Raw genomic sequence first — 26114 nt, 5'->3', positions numbered from 1 at the left:
TTTCGAAGTCATTTTGGGTGTTAGTGCTGCAACTAAGAACCCAGTCATGTCTGGACGTGGTAAAGGTGGTAAGGGACTTGGAAAGGGGGGCGCTAAACGACATCGGAAGGTGCTTCGTGATAATATCCAAGGTATTACAAAGCCCGCTATTCGTCGCTTGGCTCGTCGTGGAGGAGTGAAGCGTATTTCGGGGCTGATTTATGAAGAGACTCGCGGAGTGTTGAAGGTTTTTCTGGAGAACGTGATCCGAGATGCTGTGACTTACACAGAGCATGCCAAACGTAAGACTGTCACTGCCATGGACGTAGTTTATGCTCTGAAACGCCAGGGTCGCACTCTGTACGGATTCGGTGGTTAGCAGGATTTCCTCTCTAAGTCTTAATAACAACGGCTCTTCTCAGAGCCACTCACGTTTTCACAGTGAGAGCTGTATCAGCCTAACAACCACGGGAACATGTACCAAAGAATAACTAGTGCGGGGAATTTATGATCTGAGCAACCAGTTCACAACCCTATTATAATCTACATACGTCTGTTTCAGCGCTAATTCATGGAGAGGTGCGGGGTTGAACCATGTGAGTCTGAAAACAAGTGAAACGGTGCTGAAGGGAACACGCAATAAACCCTAACTAGGCTCGTACCGTTTGTGTTAATTCAGATTTTGTTTAAACTATTTAAACAATAGTTGTAAAGCACTGAAGATACTTGATAGTAGCAACCGCTTGCAGCAAATGACCATCTAGCTGTAGATAGTGCTGTGCGCGCAGGCGCAATCTCGGCAGTTCCCCTAGCAGTCAGAAATACAAAAATTAGATTTACGAGGAAGAGAAACGCAGTCTATAAAGCATTATAGGGGTATTTTAAAAAACAAGTCTTGCTAATATTCTTTTTGCTATTCTCCGCTAAATCTGTTTGCAGGATGCATTTGAGATAAAGGGGATTAGTGAGATAATTAGTGTATAAATGCTGCCTTTAGGGGAATGAACTAAAGTATCCCTAAGACTACAGTGTAAACGCATACCGACCTAGAGCCTGAAGGAGTGTGGATGAGGACGGCTGGAGAAAATATTGGCGATTTTAGAAGTAAAAATCTGTTCTTCGGGCGGTGAGTTAAAAACCGATTTCTCTGTTTGAAAAGCCCGCGCTGCGTAAGGATTAGTCAATTACAAACCCGTGAGTTTGAAAAGCCCGCGCTGTGAGATGATTGTCCAGTGACAGTCTGTTTTTGTTTTTGTTTTTTTTACTTCTTCACGGAGATACCTAGACGCGTTCCTTTGCTCAGTCGGAGTAGGGCATTCGGCACAAAGTTACGTCCGAGGATTTTCTATTTGATTTCAAACAAATGCACCAGTCATTTGGAGACCTTTATTCTCGTCAATCTGACAATCTGTAAAATAAAGTTTAGCGTGGGACGTTTCTATTCCATATGAGACGGAAAAACCGTGCTGTTCCCAATTGGCACATTACACTTCACCAATGGTCACAGTTAAATCTGCTTCCCCATTGGCTGTTCCCCAAGGCAACATTTTATCGCAAATGGTTTGACTTGGAAAAAGGAAAGGCAGCTCAGCTGCTGGCCCGGATGTCTCTTGGCTTTGCCCTGAATTTCTTTTCCCGAGCCAAGCGTGCACAAGCGAATTGTAAATGTCAGGCCGGTAAAAACAAGGAGATAAGGGGAGAGCTAAGATGAAGTCGGCACCCCAGAGCCCCGGTCTATATGGCCGCCGTGCTGGAGTATCTGACCACTGAGATCCTCCAGTTTGCTGGCAACGATGCTCGGAACAACAAGAAAACTCCAATCATTCCCCGCCATCCGTAATGACTAGGAGGTCAACAATTTGCTGGGGAAAGTCATAATCACTCAAGGTGGTGTCCTGCCCAAGAAAACCGAGAGCCATAAGGTCAATAGCAAGTAATACTGACAGAAATGAACACTTCCACTTTCAAAGTAACCTAAAGTCTCTTTTCAGAGCCACCCACGAGGTAAAAAAGGGGCTGATTATCTCCAAAGTTGGTAGGTATTGTGTTTATGGAATCCTCATTTTACAATACTAACTTAACAAAACATTTTTAAACGTCATTTACATAAGTGGGGATAGGATTCTGCCTTCATTTTTCTAACAGGAACGACCCTTTTCCCCCTTTCCGTGAACAGTGGATTAATTTGGACAAAATGTTTGAACTACATGCTGTTCACACATGCCTTTGCAAACCTAGTGGAGGGGAAACTTGGCTGAAAGTGACATGCAAAATTAAATATCGAATACACAATAGTTTGCATAATATAAGAGGAAGTCAGTATTTACAACTCATTTAACAGGTTATTTGTTATCAAATGCACAAGAATAAAGATCTCCAAGTGGGTAATGAAGTCTATTAGAAAATCCCAGAGACATAGGGGCAGCACTAACCTGACAGTTAATATCATCGGGTGCTCCAGTTGGATGGGTGTCTTTGGAGAAAATGGAAGATGGCCACCATCATGCTTCCACTGCTGGCATCTGGCAGGGCCATCCCTATGGTGACCAGGGCCCAGGGCAACTCCCGCCCCCCACACACTGTACCCTAGGTACAGGGGCCCAGGGCAAACCCCCTGCAGGCCCTGCCACGGCTCCACCCCATTGCTTAGAGCCCCCTTCTATGCGTGACACAAACTGAGAGATTACTGGGGGGGCTTGGTGCGAGCTGGCAGCAGAGGTCTCCTCCCCCCTCCATGCACTTACCACAACAGGAGGAGCCATGGTCTTGGACTGTTGATCATTAATGTCATGCTGGATTGCAGGTGCTATCACTGTATGTGGAGTTAAGAAGCATTGCTATGTGTGTGTGTTACTGAAATCTGTTGTGATATTGGTAGTCCCCACAACTAGGCTTTCAGGTACAACAATGAAAAACCTAGACAGTCCTAATGGCCCCATTAAAGGGAATCCACGTGACCATGGACTATCTCAGAAATTAGTTGCAATGGGGACTTCCCAGAGGGAGCATGTAGGCCATGGAGGATGCTTGACTGCAGGAAAGGGGGGGGCAGACCACAAACATCCACAAATTAGAAGAAGCTATGAAAGAGGTGAAGTTACAACATCACTTGGCCTCACTCCTAAAAACACAGCATCTGAAAACAGAGATTGAATTGGGGAAGGAGGTGCCAGGCAGGAAAGAAGAACTCTTGTCTGTGCACAAAAGCAAAAAAAAAGCTTGGTGAACTGTTTATACCAGGGGTGGGCAATAGTTTTTGAAGGGGGCCACTTTGTGAATTTCTGAAGTGGTTGCCAGCTGCCCCCAAAGGGGTGGGGCTTCGAGTGGAAGGGGTGGGGCCAGGAGGCTTAGTCACGTACAGACCCCAATTGGCTTTGAGGTGGGGGAGCAAGTGAAGTCTTAGCTCCCCCTGCCCACACCCTGCCAGGGGTGTGCAGTGCCTAGAGAGGACCACTAGATAGTTCCTTCTGGTACTATGTGCCCCTGGCAGGGGGAGGAGATTTCACACATTGCCCTGTCCTCAGGTTTCGATTGGCCTGAGGGCGGGGTAGTGGCAGGGCAGCAGGGGGCAGGAGCACTTTCAACATCTGCTATTGAAAGGGCTCTCAGCTCTGGCACCAGGAGCTGCAAGCCCTTTAAATAGCAGCAATCGAAAGGTCTTGCGCCTCCACAGTGGTTCCTAGGTTCCTTATTAGAGCCAGATCCAGGAGCTGTCAATGGGCCAAATCTGGCCTGCTGAGAGCTTCTTGCCCAGCTCTGGTTTGTACTATCCAACAGGGTGAGACACTGCTTCATTCAAATCCTGTCTCGTTTATAAAGCTTAGACTGCATTTTTATTTATTTCTCGGGTAATCTACTTTGATCTTATAATCACTTAAAACCAATCTTTCTGTAGTTAATAAATAAATTTTGTATTTTTTTACCGAGACCAGTGTATTTTGCTGGACATGCTTGGAAAACCTGCTCAGGAAGAAAAATTCATGCATTATCCTCTCAGCTTTGAAGGATAATAAACTTGTACTGGCCAGACTTCTGACCAGGGCAAGATGGGACGGCTCTGTGAACCTACACTTCGGAGCTGGGGAGAAGATTCACAGTAACTGTATCTGGGTGCATCCCTGCCTTTGTATAGATTTGTGTGAGTGCAGGGTTGATAGCAATCAACACCTTATCATAGTGTGAAATGAAGCCCAGGCGTATGATACAGAGAGCTCAGCGGTACCCCAGTTTGAAGTTGCAACTGAGAGCTAGGGGCCTTCAGAATTATAAATAAATTCATGCATCTTGACCCAAAATAGTTCTGTAATACAAAGAACAAGGTGTAGCCCAGGCTTTAAACATTAGGAAAAACCAGAATTAAGGTTACATGTACAACCTTAGTGCAGCACTGTTGAGCGTGTGTGTTATGACAAAGACTCACAAGTGTGGCCTTGAGGTCAGTTCCCTTCCCCTCATTGCATTGATTTCCTCCAAACTACCAAAGGAGGAAGTGGAGTTTTCTCCATGTAAGGATGCAAACAACTTGCCGACTATACAAAAAGCAAATGCTTATTGGATAGTCGACACACTAGTCGACTAGTCGCTTCCCCCTCTCCCTTGCTCCTTTTTTCAGAAAGAGGCAGCAAAGAGTGGGAGAGGAGAGGGTGCTTCAAAGCAGCAGTGACTGGCATCAGGCTCCATGCGATGTTTCAAAGTGTCAGCGTCGCATGGAGCCCGCGGTCAGTGGGGGAGTCCTCAGCTGGCCCTGGGCTGCACGCAGCTACGTATTGCACTGCCGCTTTGAAACGCCACAGTGCTTTCATCTTTGAAGTGTAGCAACAACCCTGGGGCTGTTAACACCTCTTTAAGGAGCACATTTTTACCCACACACTCCCCACAGATCACAAGGACATACTAACCCAGGTTCAGGACAGGGTCTGACAACCTGATGGATAGAGATACATTGATCAACCCACCAGGAGGAGCATACACACATGGCCAAACAATTATCATCAATGGATGGAACAAGAGACCTGTCAGGACACAATCACAGGGGGAGTGTCCTCATAGTCACTCCCTTCACCCCACCAAGGATGTTAGAGTAGGGAGGGATGCTGGGTCTGTCTCCTTCCTGCTGAGGTGTTCATGGAAGATGGAACCAGCCCCAACATGAAACACTTATCAGCATTATTTAGGCACTGTCCCGGGTGCTCCCCTGAAAAGCTCTGCAATCCCTGAGTCAGATATTCCCCTTTGAGCGCAATGTCCCAGTGCCTGGCAGATGGGGAGGGATTAATTTGCACAGCACGTGGATTTGCCCACTGACCCTGACCTTCCTCTCTCCCCCACAGCAGGTCAGCTTTAGGATGAGGCCCAGAGCATTCCAAAGGAGACAGCCAGGTTCAGAAGATGCAGCCCAGCCCAGCTTTGATTCAGCATTGCTTTCCCTGAATATGACCTCTGGTCCAGCTCGCCAGTTTAGGTGGGCTGGCTCTGATGGGCTGCAGGATCTGCTGCTGCCAAGGCTGTGGGTTAGGAACATTCCTATTGGAGAGACAGAGTCAGAGAAGGGAATGAGGTAGACTTGAGTCAAGTTCTTCTTTTCTTAGTTCAGTGGTACGCTTGGGCCTTCAAAGGGACCATGATCCAGTCCTTGCTCCAGCCAGATGTGTGTCTGGACTTGGATCCCTTCTTCTCATCCTGGAGCAGCTGGGGAAAAAAGTCCTCCTGAAAGGGAACACCCCTCATCCCTTTCCTCCAGGCTCCAGTGGGAGCAGAAAGAATTAAGAATCTAGCTCTTGCTCCTTCCCCTGCCCCCCCAGCATCTCTGGCAGAGGGATTTGGGGGAGAGAGGATCCTCCTGGCCCAGGGGACATTGGAAGCTGACAGTAGAATGGCCCCTATCTTCTGCCTTCCTTTAGAACTCAGAACATCTCACCAAGATGGGGAATGTCATCAGCGGCTCAGCCAAGGACATAAGCCAGAACACCAGGGAGTGTATTTACCAGCTCCATCAGCTAATTCTACAACAAGAGATAAGGAAAGCCAGCTGGAAAATAGGACTTAGTAGAAGACTGAGACTGATGGAAGTTGGGCAATGGGATTCCTAAAGACATCTACCCTCTCCTATCTGGGAGTGACCACAACTGGGTGATGGGACCCTTGCTCACTCCTGCCCACTCCTCTGAGATTGATCACATCTGTAGGATGAGTCTCTCTCTCTCTCTCTCTCTCTCTCTCACACACACACACACACACACACACACACTCTCTGTCCTGCAGGGCTGACAATACATGTTGCCAAAGGTCTGTGGTGCTGGGATTGACAACAGGAGAATGGGCTACAGGAACACAGCCAGGGAGGGGGAGGGGTAAGGATTCTGCCAGGGACTCCCACACTCCATGTCACAAGAGCTACCAGTTAGAGTTGCCCCTGTCATTGGCAGCTTCCTGGGGCTGGGGACAGACTGGGCCATGGCAAACTGACCAGACAGAGTTGAGGCACATGGGATGGGGAGTTTTGCTGATGGCCAGACTAGACCTGCTCTGGGAAGAACTGAAGAAGTCAGTCTTCAGGGGCTGTCCATCAGCCCAATTCACTAGAGTTGCCATCTTACAGCTTCTTCATTTGTCACTTGGGGAAAAGGTTCAATCTCCCACATTACTGCTGCTAGAAACCCCCCTGCCCTCTCAGCTGCAGCCCTCTCCCTGTCCTGCTTGGGTAGAGGGGGTTGAGGAGGAGAGATTCTGAGCATGTGAGCTGCATCTCAGTTGGGCTGGGAGATGGAACAGCTGTCAGAGGGAGGCTGAGGGATTGGAGGCCAGAGCTCACCTTACAGTGGTGATATGTAGGCGGGAGAGGGAGAGGGAGATAGCACTGACTATCTCTAGAGGGGAAGAGTGCCTCCCAGGGGTCAGAAGTGTAAATCTGTCCCTAAGACATAGGAAGGTGCTATGGAAATGCGGCTGTTGCTGTTACTGTTAATACACCCCTGATTCCTAGGGGCATCCAAGTCTCCTTCCTCTCTTGCAGGAGGAGGACATCACTGCCATGGGAAGACACCAGCTGTACACCAGCCATTCCTTTTGCCAGGTGCCTGAGGCGCTGCAGGGGTGCTCCTTAGGGCACCTATGATGGGGTATAGAACCCCACATTGGGCCAGAAGGGGTCAGATAGCAGTTCTGGGTCACTGGGGTCCCACCCCATTGCCACTACAGAACCCGCTGAGGTGAATGAGGAGTCTGGTGAAGGAGAGAAACTGGCCAGTAGCACAGAAAGGGTTAAGGAGAGCCTTTGGGCCCACCTAGACCTGTCCCATTAACTCTGCAGTCCATACCAGGCCTGAAGGGCAAAGAAAAGGAAAGAGCCGGACTTATTTTATGAGTTGGCTGATGAAGAGTCACAAGGAAGCTGACCTGCTACCAGAGAGGAAGATCACTAGCTTGCCAGCCAGGGAAGCCACCAAGAACCTAGTGCTGTCTCTGGGTCAGAGGAGAGGAGAAAGAGGCCTAGGAGCATATTCAGGGGTCAGACAGGCACCAGTGAGAACAGCTAAAAGGCCTCACCTTGCAAATAGTGACTGTGACATGGTCTGCTTGCCCCACACTGACCCAGGAATAAGGTGACCACACTTCTGCTTTTAGATTAGAACACCCGCTCCAAAAGGAATCCTGGTGGCTCCAGTCAGCACCACAGTAGGGATGGTAGTTTCCTGTGAGCCACTGCACAGCCCACAGGAAAGCATCCAAGCCAGCATGTCCAGCTCCTAGTGTTGGGGGCTTCCAGTGTGGGTGTGTGACCTTGTGCTGCCCTACTCCTGACCTGCAGGTGTAGCTCCCATTGGCTGGGTCAGGGCAGGGGAGGGACTTTTCCAGGGAAGCATGGTGAGCAGGAGCTACATGGTGATCCAGCTACCCATGGAGTCTAGCCTCCTGGCACTTCCCATTCCACCCCTTCCCCACAACCACAATTATACCAGGATGTGGTAGCCACAGTGCCAGCCCAGATGCTCCGGACAGCATAGTCTGGAAGCAGGGAGTAGAGGGCCTGCCAGGTAGGCTGCAGGGGTGGGGGAGGGGCAGTCAAAGGGTTGGAAGCAGGGGAGTTCTGGAAGAACAAGGAATATGAGGGGGTTGGATTGAAGGTAGGGAATCCCAGGGAGTTGGGCAGGGAGTGGAGCACAGGGGGGTTTGGATAGGAAGTGGGATTCCTGGGGGTAGTGGTCAGGAGGCATGGAGCAGGAGGTGTTGGATAGAGGGAAGAGGGGTCCCAAGGAGGCAGGGTATGTCTACACTATCCTCCTAATTCAAACTAGGAGGGTAATGTAGGCATACCGCACTTGCAAATGAAGCCCAGGATTTGAATTTCCCGGGCTTCATTTGCATAAGCCGGGCACCGCCATTTTTAAATCCTGGCTAGTTCGAACCCCATGCCGCGCGGCTACACGCGGCACAGAGTAGCTAGTTCGGATTAGGCTTCTAATCCGAACTAGCTGTACTCGTGGAATGAGGAGTACAGCTAGTTCGGATTAGGAAGCCTAATCCGAACTAGCTACTTCGTGCCGCGTGTAGCCGCGCGGCACGGGGTTCGAACTAGCCGGGATTTAAAAATGGCGGCGCTCGGCTTATGCAAATGAAACCCGGGAAATTCAAATCCCGGGCTTCATTTGCAAGTGCGGTATGCCTACATTACCCCGCTAGTTTAAACTAGCGGGGTAGTGTAGACATACCCGCAGTTAAGAGGGCAGGGAGCAGGGGGATTGGATAAGGAGCACGGGTTCCAGGGGGCAGTGAAGGGCTGGAAAGCAGAGCTGTTTGGACAGAGGTCAGAGAGGGGTTAGATATAGGGCTAGGTTCAAGCCATGCTTGGCTGGTTAGGGAGGCACAGCCTCAGCACAACCCTGCCCTGCTTGGCCCTCCATATGATTTCTGTTCCTGAGGTGGCACTCAAGCCAAAAAGTTTGCCCTCCTGAAGTAGTACCACTCCAGTGCTGAGGCTTTTGAGTGGTCATGTTGAGGAGTCATATCCTGCTGCTTCCTGCGTCTCTTCTCATATGGCAGGGTTCGAGCTAAAGCATGTGCTGTCTGTCACCCCACCACCAGCATCCAGGAGCTTAAGGTATGTGTATCCCTGTGTTTGAGTGCTGGGATGTGGAGGGATTCAAAGAAGGATATGGGAGCAGAAGCTGGGATGGGGAGGGATGCAGTGATGGAGATGGGGTCTGAGATTGGGAGGGATGCAGTGAGGGGGATAGAGGTGGGATGGGGAGTCATGCAATGACAGGGAAATGGAGTGTGAGGCAGGTTGGGAGCTGGAACAGGGAAGGATACAGTGAGGGGGATAAAGTACTGTAGGTTTTTTTTTTCATTCCTTGGATCTAAGGTGCAATTGCACTGAAGTAAATGACTGGTCTTTTGGGATTGTGAATAACCCAAATGTTGTTATGATTTGTGATAGAAGGAATCATCTATCACAAAGGCAAGCTGAACTTGGTGGAACGATAAATTTCAGTACACATGGGAACTCTCTGTGACTCCACTGTAAAACACTCTTAAAAATCTGACTCAGGTGTGGCTTATTGGTGCAAGAAGTTCACAACCACTGCTGGGTCATTTGGCCAAGGTACCCCCAAAAGGGGTTTCTAAAGGTCTATGGTAGCTTTGCTCCTCTGGTATCATTATCCTATTCACCAGTAAAGATGACATGCAAGTTCAGGAGATACGTTTTTAGACTATGGAATTCACTTCCACAAAGAGTTAGTTAAGAATAGCCACGGAATCTCACCGATTTCAGAATTCAAGACAAAACTAATTTATTCCCCAAATAAATTAGAGAAAGAGAGAGAGAGAGGATCAAGCAACAAAACCGAGCTAAGAAAAAAAAAACCCCAAGATTTTGGTTTTTTGAGACTGGAGATAGAAGGTTTTACATATGTATGTTGGAGGTGCTTAGATTTCAGTGGATATTTAGAAGCTAGTGCAGGTTTTTTGTTTTGTTTTTTTTTCATTTGGACCTGGAGTGTATGTTTCCCCATCTTGTTGGAAAAGATAGACTCCTCCATTTGACTATGTAAGGCATGGTCGTCCATAAGATCTGGATAAAAAAATTACCAGTGTGATGTTGATTGCTATAAATTATACTTTCCAGCAACTTTCAGCTACAGCTCAGTAATGACTCCTCAAATTCATATGTACATTTTGATTCTAAATGTTTGTAGTACTAATATTGAAGTTGGAATATACAGTTTGAGAGTTTCAAGCAACATATTATATACCATGCATTATTAGGACATACTGTTAGTACACTGTGTCATGTGATTCAATTTACTTTAGATTGAAGAGAAACCAGGACACTGCAGGGAGACTTAAGCACTTTCTTATTTATTGCAAGCTTTAAGCAGTTAACATAGTTTAAGTTTCACAAGCCTTAAAAACAATTACTCTACAATTTAAACCTTAAATACTTAAACTCTACAAATTCTAAAGCAATTAATACAGTGCAAAGCAATGATTCTATACTCAGGGAAACCATGAGCAGTGGATCTCTGTCACTGGATGAAGAAAAGAGGTAGGTTGCTAAATGCTTCTAATTTCTTTTAGAATGTACAAATGCCCCCTATGTATAACTCCCTAAGCCCCGGTCTCTGCTGGGTTTTACAGGTGGATATGAGCATGGATGCTGACTCCATGGCTAGAGCAGCTATGGGGAAAAATTGTGGGTGCTCAGCACCCACCAGCAACCCCATAAAATCTTCACATAAATGTCTAGTCATTGGCTGTGCTTACACAGCCTCTCTTCCCATGACTTCTACATTGCTGGAGATAGGAGCATGTTTAGTGGCTCTCTGTCTGCCTGATTAGATTTTTACAAAGCTTGGTAGTAAGCAATGTTCTAACTATTTTTCAATCCATATGTGGAATACATTTTATGTGCACAGAGGTATGTGCAGATGTGCACCTGCAGTAGGAACACATGCTATGAACTGAGGTCACTCTGCTAATCAACTGGGCAGCATTTAAATTTCTCCTGCATTGCCACCCACCACTCAGTTTTCAGGAAACACTGGTAGTAAGTGTCCTTGGCTAAAGTGGGCAAACAGGAAAAAACATTTCAAAAACAGTATCTTGTGGTGGGTTCAGAGTCACTGTGTGACAGCTTCTGGAGGAACGGTGGAGGAACGGTAGACTCAATAGAAGTAATAGTTTGTCTATACTACCACCTTATTAATAATAATTTGTCCCTGTGTCTACATCAGTAGCATACAGATTTAGGTGTGTAAGCATGCAAAACTAAACTGAAACAAATGAAGTTAGGAAGACATAACTTTAGTGGATAGATTAGGCTTGGTTCTCATCAATTCATTTCAAACAGATTTAAATCAAGTCACTGGAGACCTTTAATCATTGAAATATAAGCACAAATAACCTACAGGAGTAAATGGATTATCGTTTATATTTTCTGATTAATAAATTTACCTTCAGCAAACTGATTACTGGTTGCAGGCATCACTCCTTCCAGGGAAGAAGTCTGAGTGCCTGGTGCTTAAGAATTGGGAGTAGAAGGATTTGAGGGGACAGGATGGGAAGGGCTGTTGAGGTCACCTGCAAGGAGTAACTTGTCTGCTGGAAGACAGGGTGAGACCTTTATGGTTGTATGCTGACTACTGGTGTCAAGGCTGAGCCATAGAAGCATAGGGTTAGGCATTTAAAAAGTTACAAGGCAGGTGTGATAACAGACCCTTCCTTGGTCTGGGTTAACACTGAAATGTCACAACAACTTCTCTCCCTTTAACCTGGTTTTTGATGACATACACCTATTATTACTTTTAACGAATATTTTAGGGCCCTATCCACAGCACAACCTGTGTCTCTTGTGCAGGAAAACAACTTATATTTATTAAATAACCAGGGGAGTTACAGAATAGTAAATATTTGCTTATTACCTCTTATTACAGATTGGTCAAATATTAGATTAGATTTTATAATATTAATATGTTTGTTATTTAGTAATTAGTATTAATTATTAATAATAAACATGGTACTATATTACATTCAATATAAAATTAGGCTTCTTCACTATTGTTTAGTAGCTGAGTGGGGCCTAGTTTTTACCTAATACAATCACAAATAAGAGCTACCTCCCACTGTAGAAGTGAAAGAAAAGCAATTTCTTCAATTGTTTGTGACTCTAAAGTAATTTATTAATAAATAAGCCCCTTCCCTGTAATTTGACAGTCTCTTTAAAAAGAATATTTGGTTTAGTTTTGAAACTGTTTGAAAGCCCCCCAAAAATAGTGAGTTATCTCATTCTGTTTTTGGTGGAAAACATATATTACTCTGTCATACTATTAACTTTGATTTTCCTCACCACAGAAGCCAATTTCATGTATTATATTAATTCTATAGAAAAAAACCACTGATCAGATTTTGATACTTACTTCTCCATATGGTTTAGTTTTTTTATTAAAACATTGCTTCTGACTTTCTATTAGTTTTAACAGAATGTGGTTAAACAAAAAGGCTAATAGTTCTTTTAAATTTTAATATTTTAAATATTTTAAAGTAAAGTTCAGAACACTAAAATTAAAACTGGTTATTGTTTTTAATGAAAAAGGTGACTTTCTTGGAATAGTATTAATTTAAAGAGCAATAACATTAATTATATTTAATGTATTTGATCAGCTCTCTGTGGACAATTCTACACTGCAGCGTTATTTTGAAATAACAAAATGCACATCTACACAGTAAGCTGTTATTTCAAAATAATTTCGAGATGGAGGACTTTTTACTCCGATTTCTGTAACCCTCATTTCACGAGGAGTAAGAATATGTCTACACTGCGGGGCTATTTCAGGATACCTCCAGTATCCCAAAATAACTACCCTGCGTGTACATAAGCCTGTTATTTTGAAATATTTCTTAAAATAAGGGGCGTGGTATTTTGCCATCCTAGTAAACCTTGTTGACAAGGGTTAAGGGATGGCTCGAAATAGCACATTATTTCAAAATTTGGTGCTGTGTAGATGGACCAGATTTCAAAATAAGCTATTTCTAAATACATTTGAATTAAGATTCACAATTTGCATAGCGCAAATTGCACATTTTATTTTGAGTTTAGATTGCTGTGTAGATGCACCCTAAGGGTACGTCTACACTGCAACACTATTTCCAAATAACTAGCGCTATTCCGAAATAACTTAGTCCGGGTCTACACTGCAGGCAGTTATTTCTAAGTAGTGTCAAAATACTGTAAAGCTGGAAGACTTCTTACTCCAACTCCTGTAACCCTCATTGTATGTGGAATAAGGGAAGTCAGAGGAAGAGTGCTCTATTTTGAAATAAGTGCTGTGTAGATGCTTCCTATTTCAAAATAAGCTATGTTGAGCTACGCAATTGACATAGCTCAATTTGTGTAGCTTATTTCAAGTTAAGCCCTGCAGTGTAGATGCACCTTAGGGAAGTCAAAAGAAGAGTGTTCTTCCTTGGACTTCTGGCTGTATAGACAGTGCCAAAAGCTGAATTAAGCTATTTCAGCTTCAGCTATGCAATTGCAATTGACATAGCTGAGTTTACATATCTTATTTTGACTTTGTCCCTGTAGGGTAAACACGCCCTGTAGTTTTCCCTTTTTTGTTGTTGACAGAATTAAGTGTTTTAGGGGGTAGAAGATATGGTTAAGACAGTATTTCTTTCATCCATATTCAAAGTACAGAACTTGTGTTACTTTCTTCTTCTTGAAACCATTTTATACCGGCAACATCACATCAAATAACTAGCTTTATACCCTAAATTAAAGAAAACATTCTCAAAAATAAGATTTAATTATAATTATGATTTTATTGATAATTATATGGTTTTAATTTACAACGAAAAAGAAAAGTTTCCCTCTTCAAAGCTATTTCCAGTTACAGGTCTCACGGTTTATTGGCATTTTTAGCTCATTTTTAGTCTCTCCTAAAGTAGACGACTCTAGTGAAAGAAAAAACCCTGTCTCCCCCTTCACGCAGTTAAAAAATAGGGTGACTTGGTGATAGATATTTCGCAAAAAATACCCCTTTTTAACTTCGAAGAAACACAGAGAGAGGAGAAAGACCATTTTGCTTTCAGCGGGGCGGGCTCTTTAATGCGCCAATCACAGAGCAGCTTGTCTCTATAAATACCAACCATTTGAACTGCTCTTGCTCTAGTTTTTCTCTCTCTCCTAAAATTTAGAGATCGCTTGTCGCTATGTCGGAAACTGCGCCTGCTGCAGCTCCTGCTGTCTCCGTTCCTGGGGCGAAAGCCACTACTAAGAAGCCGAAGAAAGCGGCAGCCAGCGCTAAAGCGCGTAAGCCCTCCGGTCCCAGCGTGACCGAGCTGATCACCCAGGCGGTGTCCGCTTCCAAGGAGCGCAAAGGGCTCTCCTTGGCTGCTGTTAAGAAGGCTTTGGCCGCCGGAGGATACGATGTGGAGAAAAGTAACAGCCGCATCAAGCTGGGGCTCAAGAGCCTCGTGAACAAAGGCACCTTGGTGCAGACAAAAGGCACCGGCGCCTCGGGCTCCTTCAAACTGAACAAGAAGCCGGGCGAGACCAAGGAAAAGGCACCCAAGAAGAAGCCCGCGGCGAAGCCTAAGAAACCAGTTGCCAAGAAGCCCGCCAGCGCCGCCAAGAAACCCAAAAAGGCTGCGGCCGTGAAAAAGAGCCCGAAGAAAGCCAAGAAACCAGCGGCATCCGCGGCCAAGAAAGTAGCCAAGAGCCCGAAAAAGGCTAAACCTGCCAAGCCCAAGAAGGCAGCTAAGAGCCCGGCTAAGGCCAAGGCGGTGAAGCCCAAGGCTGCCAAGCCCAAACCAACCAAGCCTAAAGCAACCAAAGCCAAGAAGGCAGCGCCCAAGAAGAAATAAGGGCTGGACCAAATGTCTTGATGAGAAATCCAACGGCTCTTTTAAGAGCCACCCACCCCTTTACCAGAGGAGCTGAAACACTCCGTTCCCGTCAGTAAACTCGTGCTGTTTTACAGGTGGCGCGAAAAAAATACCTTTCGAAAGTAAAGTAATGGAAATGTGGGACAAAGAAATGTTTAATTTCATACACGTCCCTCTTGTCCCCCTCCCGCCCCAAGCAACGCTTTTAATACGTGACGTTGGCTTATTTACACTAGAGGGGAGTTGTATTTAAAAATAGATTTCTTCTGCCCACCCAACCCTCTTTGAAGGGAGGGAATGAGCCTTTAACAATCTTTCTTACTGCGCGCGTACGCACAGGCTCAGGCACAGCCTTCTCTTTCTCTGCTGAGTTCGCCGTGGTGGGATCAGCGTTAAGCCCGTTGGTGGGTTTGAAAAGCCCGCGCTGTGCCAGGATTGGCCTGTGCCAACTCGTACCCGCTTCTCTCCTTGGAGTTAGGGGGAGGGTCGCAGTGTTAAATCTGGAGTTTCGCATGTAATGTAACCGAGTAATTTGCGTGCATCGAATCCTGTCCATTTACAAAGTACAAGCTATCACACCCGGGGATTTTTATTTCTCTTCAGATCAGATTGGTTGGGTTCTTGGAAACCTTTATTTTCTGAAATCGGAGCACCATTTATGGGACTGGAAGAGAAGCGTTTTTCATTTTGTTCTCCGCTTTCCCTTGATTAATTTCTGTTCAGTCTTTCCTCCATCCTCACCTCCGCTTTCTATCTTCGTTTCTCTCCTGGGCAGCTTTCAGTCTTTCACCCAATACTCCAGAAATAATTTCCTCACTGATACCTCTCAAAATGACCTTCACCTGAATATAGTAGGAATTCCCCGAGGGTTGGGACATTTGTAAACCTCAGCCAGTTTGTCCAACTGGTAGCAACGAGCACAGATGGCTATTCCATATGTGGATTCTTTCTCGGGAAAGAAAGAATGAATGAAACACATTTGTTCTACAGGGCTTTAGGGATATTTTCTGACAACAGATGATAGATAGTTGATATTCGGGACTCATCTGTTTTATACCAGACTCTGGAAGGGACTGTTTTGTGATAGTTACAGACCCTTTTGCCTTTTCCATCTTTACTGTAATCCCTTTTATACATACCTATGTGCTAGTCGTTGCCTTTCACCATTTCCTGTCCGGCTCCTTTACCAAGCACCTCTCCTCTCTTTATTCCTGTTAGAATATATGGTTCTTATTCTGTCAGGGTGCAAAAAGTGAGGGCATGTAAACTACAGAAGACATAATCCCTGTTTTCATTCCAGGTGCCTGAAACTACAGTGATCCTTTGTAGTTGTCAGGAGTTTTTGCAGAGAAAAAGTTCTGCTCAGCTGTCTGATGGAGGTCAGTGCAGCCAATCTTGAAACATTTGAGGCACCAAACAAAAATGCTTTGCTTAGCATATGTGATGATTTTGAGAGGCTTGTAAACTGGCCAGATTGGAATGGATTTTCATGAGGATAACAAAAAATATACCCCTGATACTTGTGTGGTCAATCTGCTTAATGTCAAGTATGAGCCTAAAGCATGGAGGAGCTTGAGTGTCTCCGTTGAGATAATATTTTAATGTGGTCAATACAGTGTATTTCCCTTCAACTTCCCTCAAGTCAAACTTTTTCTTTGTGGCAACTATACTGACATAAGTCACATTGCTCTGGCGTAAACTATGACTGTTACAATGTACATTGGATGAACTCTACCACCATTAAAACAAGGTTGGGGGTTGATAAGCCCATTATTACGCATCCTTTAATTTTTTAAATTAAAGATATAGAAAAGAAAAAAGCAGTTCAAATATTTGAAATGTAAGGTATTAAATGGGTTTCATTTTAACAATATCCTTGGTTCTCTTTCCTTGTAGCTGGGGAGAGGTTTAGAAGGAACACCTTGCAGCGGTATCACTGATGGCAATATATGTCCTTTTGGGGAGAAGTTAGTTGACATGGGCTGGAGCTGTTCTTGTTAAATTCCTATCCCATTTTATCTAGTGTGGTGGTGTTATGGTTATACAAAGCACACAAGACCTTTTATAGAGGGAAAGGCATTACACCGCATTTATTGAGAATACAACCGTAGCATATGCTTTTCAGTCACACACACACCATGCATACAGTCCCGCCAGTCAATGTTATAGTTACCAGTCCAGAGTCTGAATCAATCTAGTGGCCAGCCAGATTGCTCGCAGAGGGGAGCTGGGCATTGTCAGTCGCAATCCGATGCTCCTGGAGTTGGTGGCAAGATTAACCCAAAGTTCCATGGCAAAGCACCCTGCTTTTATAATCCTCTTTCCCTTTTGATTCTGGTTATCTTTTGATGTTAATAGTCCAAAACACCTCCGAGAGGTCATCCTGTCCTGGATTGTTTAATCAATTGTCTTTAGGGGTGCCAGCTCCACCTTGGTGTAGTCAATCTGCCAATCCCTGATCATGGATACGCACTGATGGTTCTCTGGCATCCTGGAGTCTCTTCACCCCCTCTTCTCTTGACCATCTGGTTTTAACAATGGCCTTCACACCTTATCTCTTTCTGATGATACATTCCTCATTCACACAGCCTTTCAAAAAGATACAACCAGCAGTGTTTTATATTGAGCAAAAGCAAAAAGCATTGTAAATTAAACCTTACTAAATCTTGTAATCAAAACAGTTCACATTGAAGGCCCGGGCCTTCAATATTTCTAATCTCATTAACATAGACACAATGCAAAATCCTGTCTCTCAATTATTAAATCTTAATACAAAAATATGTATATTTAACTAAATGGCCTAATGAGGGTCACAAGAAAAAAGAGTGGTTAGCAGGATGAAATTAAGTCATACATTACTATGCTATTAAACCTGAAATACAAATATAAAAATCCCACTCCCACAGTGTTAGGAGTTACAATAGAGTTGATACATATGGCAATTTTATCTGGATTCCTGTCTCTTGCCAACTCTGGCAAAGTCATCACAGTTTCAGGATTAGGATGATGAAGACCAAGGGTCATAGGTGATATTGGGAATGATAGCCAGGATACTGAAAATTGCTTCAGTAGCTTCTGTGTGCTCCATCTCTCCCTCCCCTCAAGTCTTTTTCTTTAAGGCCTAGTCTATACTAAGGGATAAGTTTGAATTAAGGTACGCAACTTCAACTATGTTTATTGCATACCTTAAGTTGAAGTATCTTAATGCAATTTTTGACACTGTCTACACTGCAGGAAGTTGAAGGGGGCACACTCTCCCTTCAACTTCCTTTACTCCTCATAGAAGCAGGAATACTGGCATTGATGGGGGCGCCCTCTCAGTTTGAATTAATTTATCTTCACTAGACCCACTAATTTGAACCCCAGAAGATTGACTGTGGCTGCTTCAATCATATCTGTAGTGTAGACATGGCCTGAGAGCCCAAACAGGAATGGTGACTAGAAAAGACCATGCTATCATTATTTTGCACACCAATTAGGCCTAATATCTGAAACAACAATTTGGTTCATGAATTTATGGATCCACATTCTCTTGTTTACTAAGGAAAATCTTAAAAGAGATATTAAAATGTGTCAGGAGACCTTTTTTGTAAGCTAATCTTTTGGTCTCCTTTTCACACCTTATCCAATCAACATTTATTATAAGTTTACTGTCATAGCTTATTAATATCTGCATAAATTTTAGAGAGCTCACACTTACGTACATTTCTTGACCTAATTCTCAAAATACAGCCATCTTAATTTTAGTGGAGCAGCTCATTTTTTTTCATTAAAAGTCGATATACTTCTTTTTTTTAAAAAAGGCAAACAATACGAATAAATCAATTATAAAAATTGCATTCAAAATGACAAAATAAAAATAATACAAAGCCATTTGTAAAAGTAACTATTCAAGAGTCCTTACAATGTTCACCTCTACAGGAAGATCTTCTTTTACTCTCTAATAATTAGAGATCAGTTTTAAGATGTAAAATGCTATGTTTTTATATCTTTTTCTTCCCAGGCCCCACTAAATATTTTACAGATGGAAATTCTTTTTATTGGTGTAAATGTTCAGTCATTTCTTTCTTAATTTGAAGTCAACACTACACTCCATTTGAACACATTCTATAGTGCAACCACCTGTTAAGTTTATATCCTTTAGTCTGTTTTAAATTTGTAATCTCTCAATTTTATCACCAGTCCAGTTATGCTTATTTCATGAGACAGGGGAAACAAAAGCTCCTGACCTGCCTTCTCTATCCAATTCATTAAGTTTCTATTCCTAAGGCTATGTCTACAGTAGGAAGGTTTGATCACAAATGTGCTATCAACATGCAAAAGTCGGCAAAAGTGAAAACCAGACAAACTTCTTTTTCTGCCTCCCATTGTTGACATTTCATGAACATATTGTTAGCTCCCCTGTTGATAGACAGAGCAAAACAATGTGGGTACTCATCCTATAGTGCAGTGTTGTGGGAAGGCAGAGCTGATCCCTGCACTTCTTGGGATGCTCTCTAAGTTCTCCCGCAGCATTCTCAGTTGCTGGGAGCAGCATCATGAGTAGCTCTGTGAGCTCTCTGTGCTGAGGAATGTCAAAGCAACATAGCAGTCTTTCCACACTTCCCCCTGTAGAAGCAGTCTCCCTGCTGCTGTTTTTCTAGTGGGGTAGGATTCTAATGATTTACTCTTTTTGTTTGTTTCCAAATGGAGCAGCTCACTCAGTTGTCAGATACTTCCTGGAGCTTTGATAGGGGAGTGGGCGGGGGGGGGGGGGGGCGTGCCTGCGGGGCAGCAGAGATCACAAAACACTGAGCAAAGCCAACAAGGCAGGCACTGTGGGATACTGGTAGAAGCCAAGTTCTCTGAACAAAACAAACAACAGAGTCTACACTAGCTCTTTGTTGACAATAAAAAGAGGGGGAAACACAAAATCTCTTGTGGAGGTAGAATTTTTTAATTGCCAAAAGTGGGTATTTTCTGGACAAAAGTTGCATTGTAGTGTGTACGCTCTCACTGTTTTATCAACAAAAGACAGGTTTTGGTAACAAAACATGCCAGTATAGACAAGGCCTTAGTCTTGTGAACTCTTACCCAGAGCTTCAAAGGTACCAGATTTCAGTCTGAAGGATGCCTCTTCTGCTATGCTGCTGGCAAAATCTCAGGTAAAATTTCACAAATCTAAGGCCTGACAAGTTACAATGCAGTAAATCACTTTCCAGTGCTGTACTTCCGAAGGCAGGTGGGGGGAATAATTTTTGATGGGGGGGCCCACTTTCAAAATTTGGTAAGTGGCCAAGAGCTGTGTTCTTCCATGATATTAATGGAGGAAGTGTGGGGTCTGAGATGAAGGTTGGGAGGACAAGGGAGTTCAGCGTAGGGGACTGGGATGTAGGAAGGGATGTGGGGTCTGAGAGGGAGCTTGTGTGAAGGAGGGGATTGTGATTAGAGGCAGGTGATTGAGTTTTAGGATCTGGGAGGGAGTATGAGTATGGGTGCACAAGAGGATTCTGACCTGGATGAGAAGTGTTGGAGGGGATGCAGGGTTTGGGAGGGGGTTGTTACCTGGGGCAGGGGTGCAGGAGAGGATTCTGACCTAGAGGAAGGATGCAAGATCTGGGAAGGGTTTGTGACCTGAGGCAGGGTTGTAGGTGGGAGTGCAGAGTTTTTAGTGATGACCTGGGACAAGGGATCGGGTAGGGTGCCAGAGGCAGGTTCTGGCCAGCAGGTGCTTACCTAGGTGGCTCTGAGCCAGCAGCCCAGCGGGGCGTCAGGCAGGCTCCCTGCTTTCTACACCACACAGAGCAGAAGTCAAACTGGTAAAGTGTTCTCTGTGCATTGTGTGTCCGGGGTAGAGGGCAGACTTCATGTTCTGTCTTTACCACAAACACGGCCCAGGCAGCTCCCATTGCCTGGTTTCCAGCCAATGAGTGCTGTGAGATTGTGCTGGAGGATAGGGTAACCACAAGAGGCCTGCCCTTCCTCCCTCCCGTGCCTGGAATGCAGAAAACACATGGCTCTGGCTACAGGCTGTTTTGGGTGGCATGTGGAAAGCAAGGGAGCCTTCCTAAGGATCCCGCTGGGTCAGATGTCAGTTTGATGGACCGGATTGAACCTGTGGACCATATTTTGCCCACTCCATTCAAAGATGTCCATACTGATAAGGTACCTGGTGTGCACGAGCTTCGCAGTTGCTGCAGTCTTGAGTAAACCACCTTGATGAGAAACATAGTGCTTGTTGTGTTCTGGATACAGTACTGGGGTGCCAGTGTGGACACCATGTTGTACTACAGTGCTGCGACAGGACTCCATTACGTGTACCACAATGCCATTTCTTGCCTCTCTAGTTATTGGTTTGAACTCTACTGCCCTCCCGTCAGGTGACCAGTTTTCAGACCTGCCCTTTGTAATCCTTTTGAATTTGTGTGCTCTTGGTACATCTTTCCAGGTGACCATGTCTGCTTCGCACACCAAAAGATCTACTTGGAGCCACATCAAGGTGCTTGATCTTGTCACTGTTTGGGGAAAGGAGCCAGTTCAGTCCCAGCTATGCTCCAGCCATGGCAATTATGATACCTATGGGCAGATCTTTAGATGGATAACTGAAAGGGTCCATGACCAGGATACACTGCAGTGCAAGATCAAAGAGAAGGAGCTGTAAAATGCCTACCACCAGACATGCCAATTTGGCACTGTGCCCAGGACCCAGAGCTTATATAACGAGCTGGGTGATATATTTGGGGTGACCCCACCTCAGCTCCAAAAATCCCTATAGATACTTCATGGTCTCAGGGACAATCCCAGAGTGGACAGAGGCAGGAGGAGAAAATCATGAACAATATTGCAGAGGGGGACACAGAGCCAGAGGACAAGAGCCAGAGGACGGCTCTGAGGCCACAGAATCCTGCAGTCAGGAACTATTTTTTATTATAGAGGAGGTTAGCCAGTTACAGTAGTTGAAGTAAGAATAAGAGCACGAGTAAAAGACTGCATGCCACCAAATGAATAAATGTATCGAAGGTGTCCTGCCTGCTCTGTTTTCCGATGGAAATAACTGTGCGCGTTTTACATTAAGCTCCCCGTAGGAGAGTTAGAACCTGGCGAGGGGAGGCGGCGACAGAGGAGTGGGGAAAACATGTGTCCGAAAATCTGATTGGTCGGATTTTGATGCAGTCCGTGAATACTTGAAAACCAGAGAAAGGTTTTCAAAAGAAAATGGCTGCAAACGTGAAGACGGCTTTTCCGGAGAACCCTCAGTTACAAGCTAAGGACAAATTGAACAGTACAGCTTGAAAGTAGCATTTCCTTTGCACATTTCACAGAGCCAGGCCATAGCGCCAGAAACCGCGAGGTTTCATTGCAATCCTAATTATAGCAAGCACGACTTTTTCATGGATTCCAAGGCCGGAAAGGGTCCTAGTGATCGTCTAGCTCTGATAGTGTATCTCGATATTACAAACGAAGGACTTATCCTCGATCGCGTCGAATCTATCTATTTTATCTCTTTTTTAAAAACTCAAATCTTGGGGAGTGTCACTTAGAGCAGCGCGCCAACAATGGCGAGTGGAGAAGGGAAGGGTGGGGAAGAGAGCAGGCTGAACAGCCCGCCTTTTTTCTTGTAAAACTCGCCCTCCTCAGGCAGCCGGAGGCAGGGCGGTGAGGTGGAAAACAGGGTCCATGCTCCGCCCCTTTCCTTCACGGTTCTCAATCAGGTCGGCTCCCAGATAATATACAGCGAGTACAGCGAACTGAAGCCACTTACTCTGTGCTAGGTTTTTATTTGTGGTGCTTAAAGCCTATAGCGTAAGCATGTCTGGTCGTGGTAAAGGCGGCAAGGGTTTGGGAAAAGGGGGCGCTAAGCGCCACCGTAAAGTGCTCCGTGATAACATTCAAGGAATCACGAAGCCGGCTATTCGCCGTTTGGCGCGCCGCGGTGGCGTCAAGCGTATTTCGGGCTTGATCTATGAAGAAACTCGCGGAGTGCTGAAGGTGTTTCTGGAGAACGTGATTCGCGATGCTGTCACTTACACCGAACACGCTAAGCGGAAGACTGTCACTGCCATGGACGTGGTCTATGCTCTGAAACGCCAGGGTCGCACTCTGTACGGCTTCGGCGGCTAAGTTTTTCCTCTCACACCAAAACCATAAAAGGCTCTTTTAAGAGCCACCCACACTTTCACAACGAGAGCTCAATTACTAGTGGTGTCTTCTAAAGCTGTTTAAGGGTATTCTATTTCCTCACGTGACCTAAATCATACATTATATAAGGACGCATTTATTTTCTTTCACGGCTGAAAGGAGAGGACTAAGGCTGGGATGACGTTTTTGTTTTCCCCTGAGAACCTGTTTCAGCTTTCTGGCTAACAGGACCCGGGTTTCCTACATAGTCCTTTGCCTGGCAGCTTATGAAACGCCACGAGAAAGCTGCAGTAAAGTCCCCTACAACCGGGAACACTAACCTCCGATTTGTGCCGCCCTCCCCCCGTTTGTTGGGAGGGGAGAGACTTCCCACGGTGTTCCCCGAGGCCATATGTTTCATGCACTTTCAAATCTTGTAGAGAAGATACGGAGGGCATGAGATGTCAATAGAAAACCTCTTTGAGAATTACAACTCGTAAGCATTTAAGATATCTTGTCTCCTCTGAAGCTTAAGACAGGACTGAATGACAAAAAGGTTCTTCATGAGGAGGCAGCGCTCCTCGTTCCGAGAGAAATGAATTGTTGGATACTGGTAGCAGTGAGTGTCACCTTCTAAAAGCTATGTATGTAAAGAAGGCACGCCCAGGAGAACGAAGCGACTTTTCTATGCAATTGGCATATCCTGTGGCTTCGCTCTTACCCTTCGGGGATTCGTGCCCCGCTCATGCTTAATTAAGGTTGCTCGTATGTAAGTTACGGCGAAGATGGGGGAATAATGTTTGGTCTCAAGAAACACCCGTTTGGAAGCGAAATAACAAGGTGCCGAAACATCACTTTAAATGGGGGGGGGGGAGAGGGGGAACTAGACGGTGAGGGAGTGGGAGGCGGAGTCTCGGAGAGAGGGAACCGTAAGAAACCGACTATGGGGAGATTCACAGAGCGCGAATTTCAGCGACCTGACCGTTGAAAGCCGGTTTAGAGACTTGTCTGAACTGAACAGGACTGGGAAAAGGCGTGTCCGATTTTTGCTGCACCAGGCGCGGGCTTTTCAAATGTTCAAATCGTCCAATGATAGCTGGCTCCATCTCAACAACCAATCGAAAAGGAGTGCTTGCCTATAAATACCGCCTGAGCCGAGGGGGTTTTATCTTAATTCTGTCTATTTGCCTGACAGTTGTAAGTGAGGGTCAGGGTTGCTGAAAATGGCCAGGACCAAGCAGACCGCCCGTAAGTCAACCGGTGGCAAAGCGCCCCGTAAGCAGCTAGCTACTAAAGCTGCCCGGAAGAGCGCGCCTGCCACCGGGGGAGTGAAGAAACCTCATCGGTATCGCCCCGGCACTGTTGCCCTGCGAGAAATCCGCCGCTACCAGAAATCTACCGAGCTGCTGATCCGCAAGCTGCCCTTCCAGCGCCTGGTGCGAGAAATCGCCCAGGACTTCAAGACCGACTTGCGCTTCCAGAGCTCGGCCGTTATGGCCCTGCAGGAGGCGAGCGAAGCCTACTTGGTCGGGCTCTTTGAGGACACCAACCTGTGCGCCATTCACGCTAAACGAGTCACCATCATGCCCAAGGACATCCAGTTAGCTCGCCGTATCCGTGGTGAGAGGGCTTAAAGGCAGCTCACTGTCCTGCAACTTCCAAACGACCCAAAGGCTCTTTTAAGAGCCACTAAATGTACACTTAAAGGAGTTGTAGCACACTCGTAATTGAAATGTGTTCTAAGGTCTTATGCCTATTATTCGTTCACAGGATCATCACTCTTTAACTGAAAAGGTGGGTGGCTCGTAAGCCTTTTAAGTTACTGCTGAAAAAAACTGAACGGTTATTTAGAACTAGTGTACTTAGTGACCTCAGACACCCTGTCTCCCCTGGCAGAAGTACACGCACCTCAGTGTGGATCTCACGGAAAGCGATGGTTGAGCGCGTGTTGTAATGAGCCAGGCGAGAGGCTTCCCCCCTCGCAATGCACTCGAAAATGTCATTTACAAAGGAGTTCATGATGACCATGGCCTTGGAAGAAATGCCGGTGTCCTGGGTGAGCTTGTTTTAGCACATTGTACGTGTAGATAGAGTAGCTTTCCTTCCTGCTCTTTCTTCGTTTCTTATCGCTCTTCTGAGTTTTAATAACAAGCTTTTTTTAGAGCCTCTCTTAGGAGCGGGAACAGATTTTGCTGGTTCAGACATTTTGATAAAAGTATCCGCTGTATCTATATACTCTGCCTCAATCCCTGAAATCCTAACAAGAGCACATTTTTAAAAAGCGACGACCCCTCTACTTATGGAAGCCTTCACACTCCAAAAGAGCTGTACCACACTCGTCTTTTCAGCAAGATTCCTGTCAGCTCATCTATAAGGTTTTGTATTCTGCTCATTCTTTCCAGGTGGTGGGAGTTTCAGAGTATTCTTTCAATATTTTATTTTTCACACAGCACTATTTTACCGACGAAAACATCTTTTGCTCCTTTGCCATTTTTGAGATAAATGCATATAATGTGTTTTCATAGGGGAAACCCATTTAATCTGATGGTATTTCTTCTTTAAATTCATGATTGTGTGAGCCATATGAAAACTCGTTTTTAAAGTTAGGCGAACACGACTATCCTTAAAACAGGTACAGGTTAGTAAATAAAAAAAGAATTCAGAGGCCCATATGCAAGAACAATATGCCTAAATTTGTTACACGAGTCCATCAGCACCATTGGAAACACGAGACTCCCTCTGCTTATGTATATAATCATGGTGCTACGTAGATTTACTCCAAATCTTGTTACTAAAAAAATGATTTTAAGTTTACACTTCTCCCCCTGGGAATGTGCACTGCTACCTTCCTTTAGGTAAACTGTCATGTGCCCTGCTTAAACCACAAAAGCGATAGAGGCAATAAAAGGAGATAAGAAAAAATTAAAGGTACTTCACGACCCAGATAGAATATGGAAATGCTTATGGAGGAGGCTGATGAACAATATGTTCTTTACAGAATGAAGCCTGTTCCTGGTGGCTGGAGCGGGTCTAGTCTGAAATGTATACACTGACACACAACATAGAGCTCACAAAAGAGCCTCAAGCATAGTCTCCCAAAGTTGCATACAGAGTCACAATAACTTCATAGCCGGCTAGTGAACAGGAGGGGCTAGCTA

At 45.2% G+C, this 26114-nt stretch overlaps 4 protein-coding genes and 1 pseudogene across 4 annotated transcripts; 4 read left to right on the top strand and 1 right to left on the bottom strand.

Moving 5' to 3' along the window:
* Window positions 1-3314, top strand: LOC102450562 (histone H4). Its single transcript, XM_075934851.1, has one exon. The coding sequence runs from the start codon at window positions 47-49 to the stop codon at window positions 356-358; it is 312 nt and encodes a 103-aa protein (XP_075790966.1). The 5' UTR covers window positions 1-46; the 3' UTR covers window positions 359-3314.
* Window positions 3315-14172: 10858 nt separating this feature from the next.
* On the top strand, window positions 14173-16609 carry LOC102450334 (histone H1-like). The gene has a single exon (XM_075934838.1). The coding sequence runs from the start codon at window positions 14185-14187 to the stop codon at window positions 14836-14838; it is 654 nt and encodes a 217-aa protein (XP_075790953.1). The 5' UTR covers window positions 14173-14184; the 3' UTR covers window positions 14839-16609.
* Window positions 16610-22587: 5978 nt separating this feature from the next.
* Window positions 22588-23007, top strand: LOC102450092 (histone H4). Its single transcript, XM_006125906.4, has one exon. It carries the CDS (start codon window positions 22648-22650, stop codon window positions 22957-22959), a length of 312 nt encoding a protein of 103 aa, XP_006125968.1. The 5' UTR covers window positions 22588-22647; the 3' UTR covers window positions 22960-23007.
* Window positions 23008-24119: 1112 nt separating this feature from the next.
* On the top strand, window positions 24120-24650 carry LOC142830376 (histone H3). The gene has a single exon (XM_075934798.1). It carries the CDS (start codon window positions 24180-24182, stop codon window positions 24588-24590), a length of 411 nt encoding a protein of 136 aa, XP_075790913.1. The 5' UTR covers window positions 24120-24179; the 3' UTR covers window positions 24591-24650.
* Window positions 24651-24775: 125 nt separating this feature from the next.
* LOC142830377 (histone H2B 5-like) lies at window positions 24776-26096 on the bottom strand (annotated as a pseudogene).
* Window positions 26097-26114: the final 18 nt, after the last annotated feature.

The sequence above is a fragment of the Pelodiscus sinensis genome, chromosome 1 (assembly GCF_049634645.1).
Source record: "Pelodiscus sinensis isolate JC-2024 chromosome 1, ASM4963464v1, whole genome shotgun sequence".
In the NCBI taxonomy this organism is placed as follows: domain Eukaryota; kingdom Metazoa; phylum Chordata; order Testudines; family Trionychidae; genus Pelodiscus; species Pelodiscus sinensis.
This window is presented reverse-complemented; position numbering and strand designations above follow the sequence as displayed.

Excerpts from the sequence above, each read along its gene's own strand:
- LOC102450092 (XM_006125906.4), top strand. The coding sequence starts at position 22,648 with ATGTCTGGTCGTGGTAAAGGCGGCAAGGGTTTGGGAAAAGGGGGCGCT.
- LOC102450334 (XM_075934838.1), top strand. The coding sequence starts at position 14,185 with ATGTCGGAAACTGCGCCTGCTGCAGCTCCTGCTGTCTCCGTTCCTGGG.
- LOC142830376 (XM_075934798.1), top strand. The coding sequence starts at position 24,180 with ATGGCCAGGACCAAGCAGACCGCCCGTAAGTCAACCGGTGGCAAAGCG.
- LOC102450562 (XM_075934851.1), top strand. The coding sequence starts at position 47 with ATGTCTGGACGTGGTAAAGGTGGTAAGGGACTTGGAAAGGGGGGCGCT.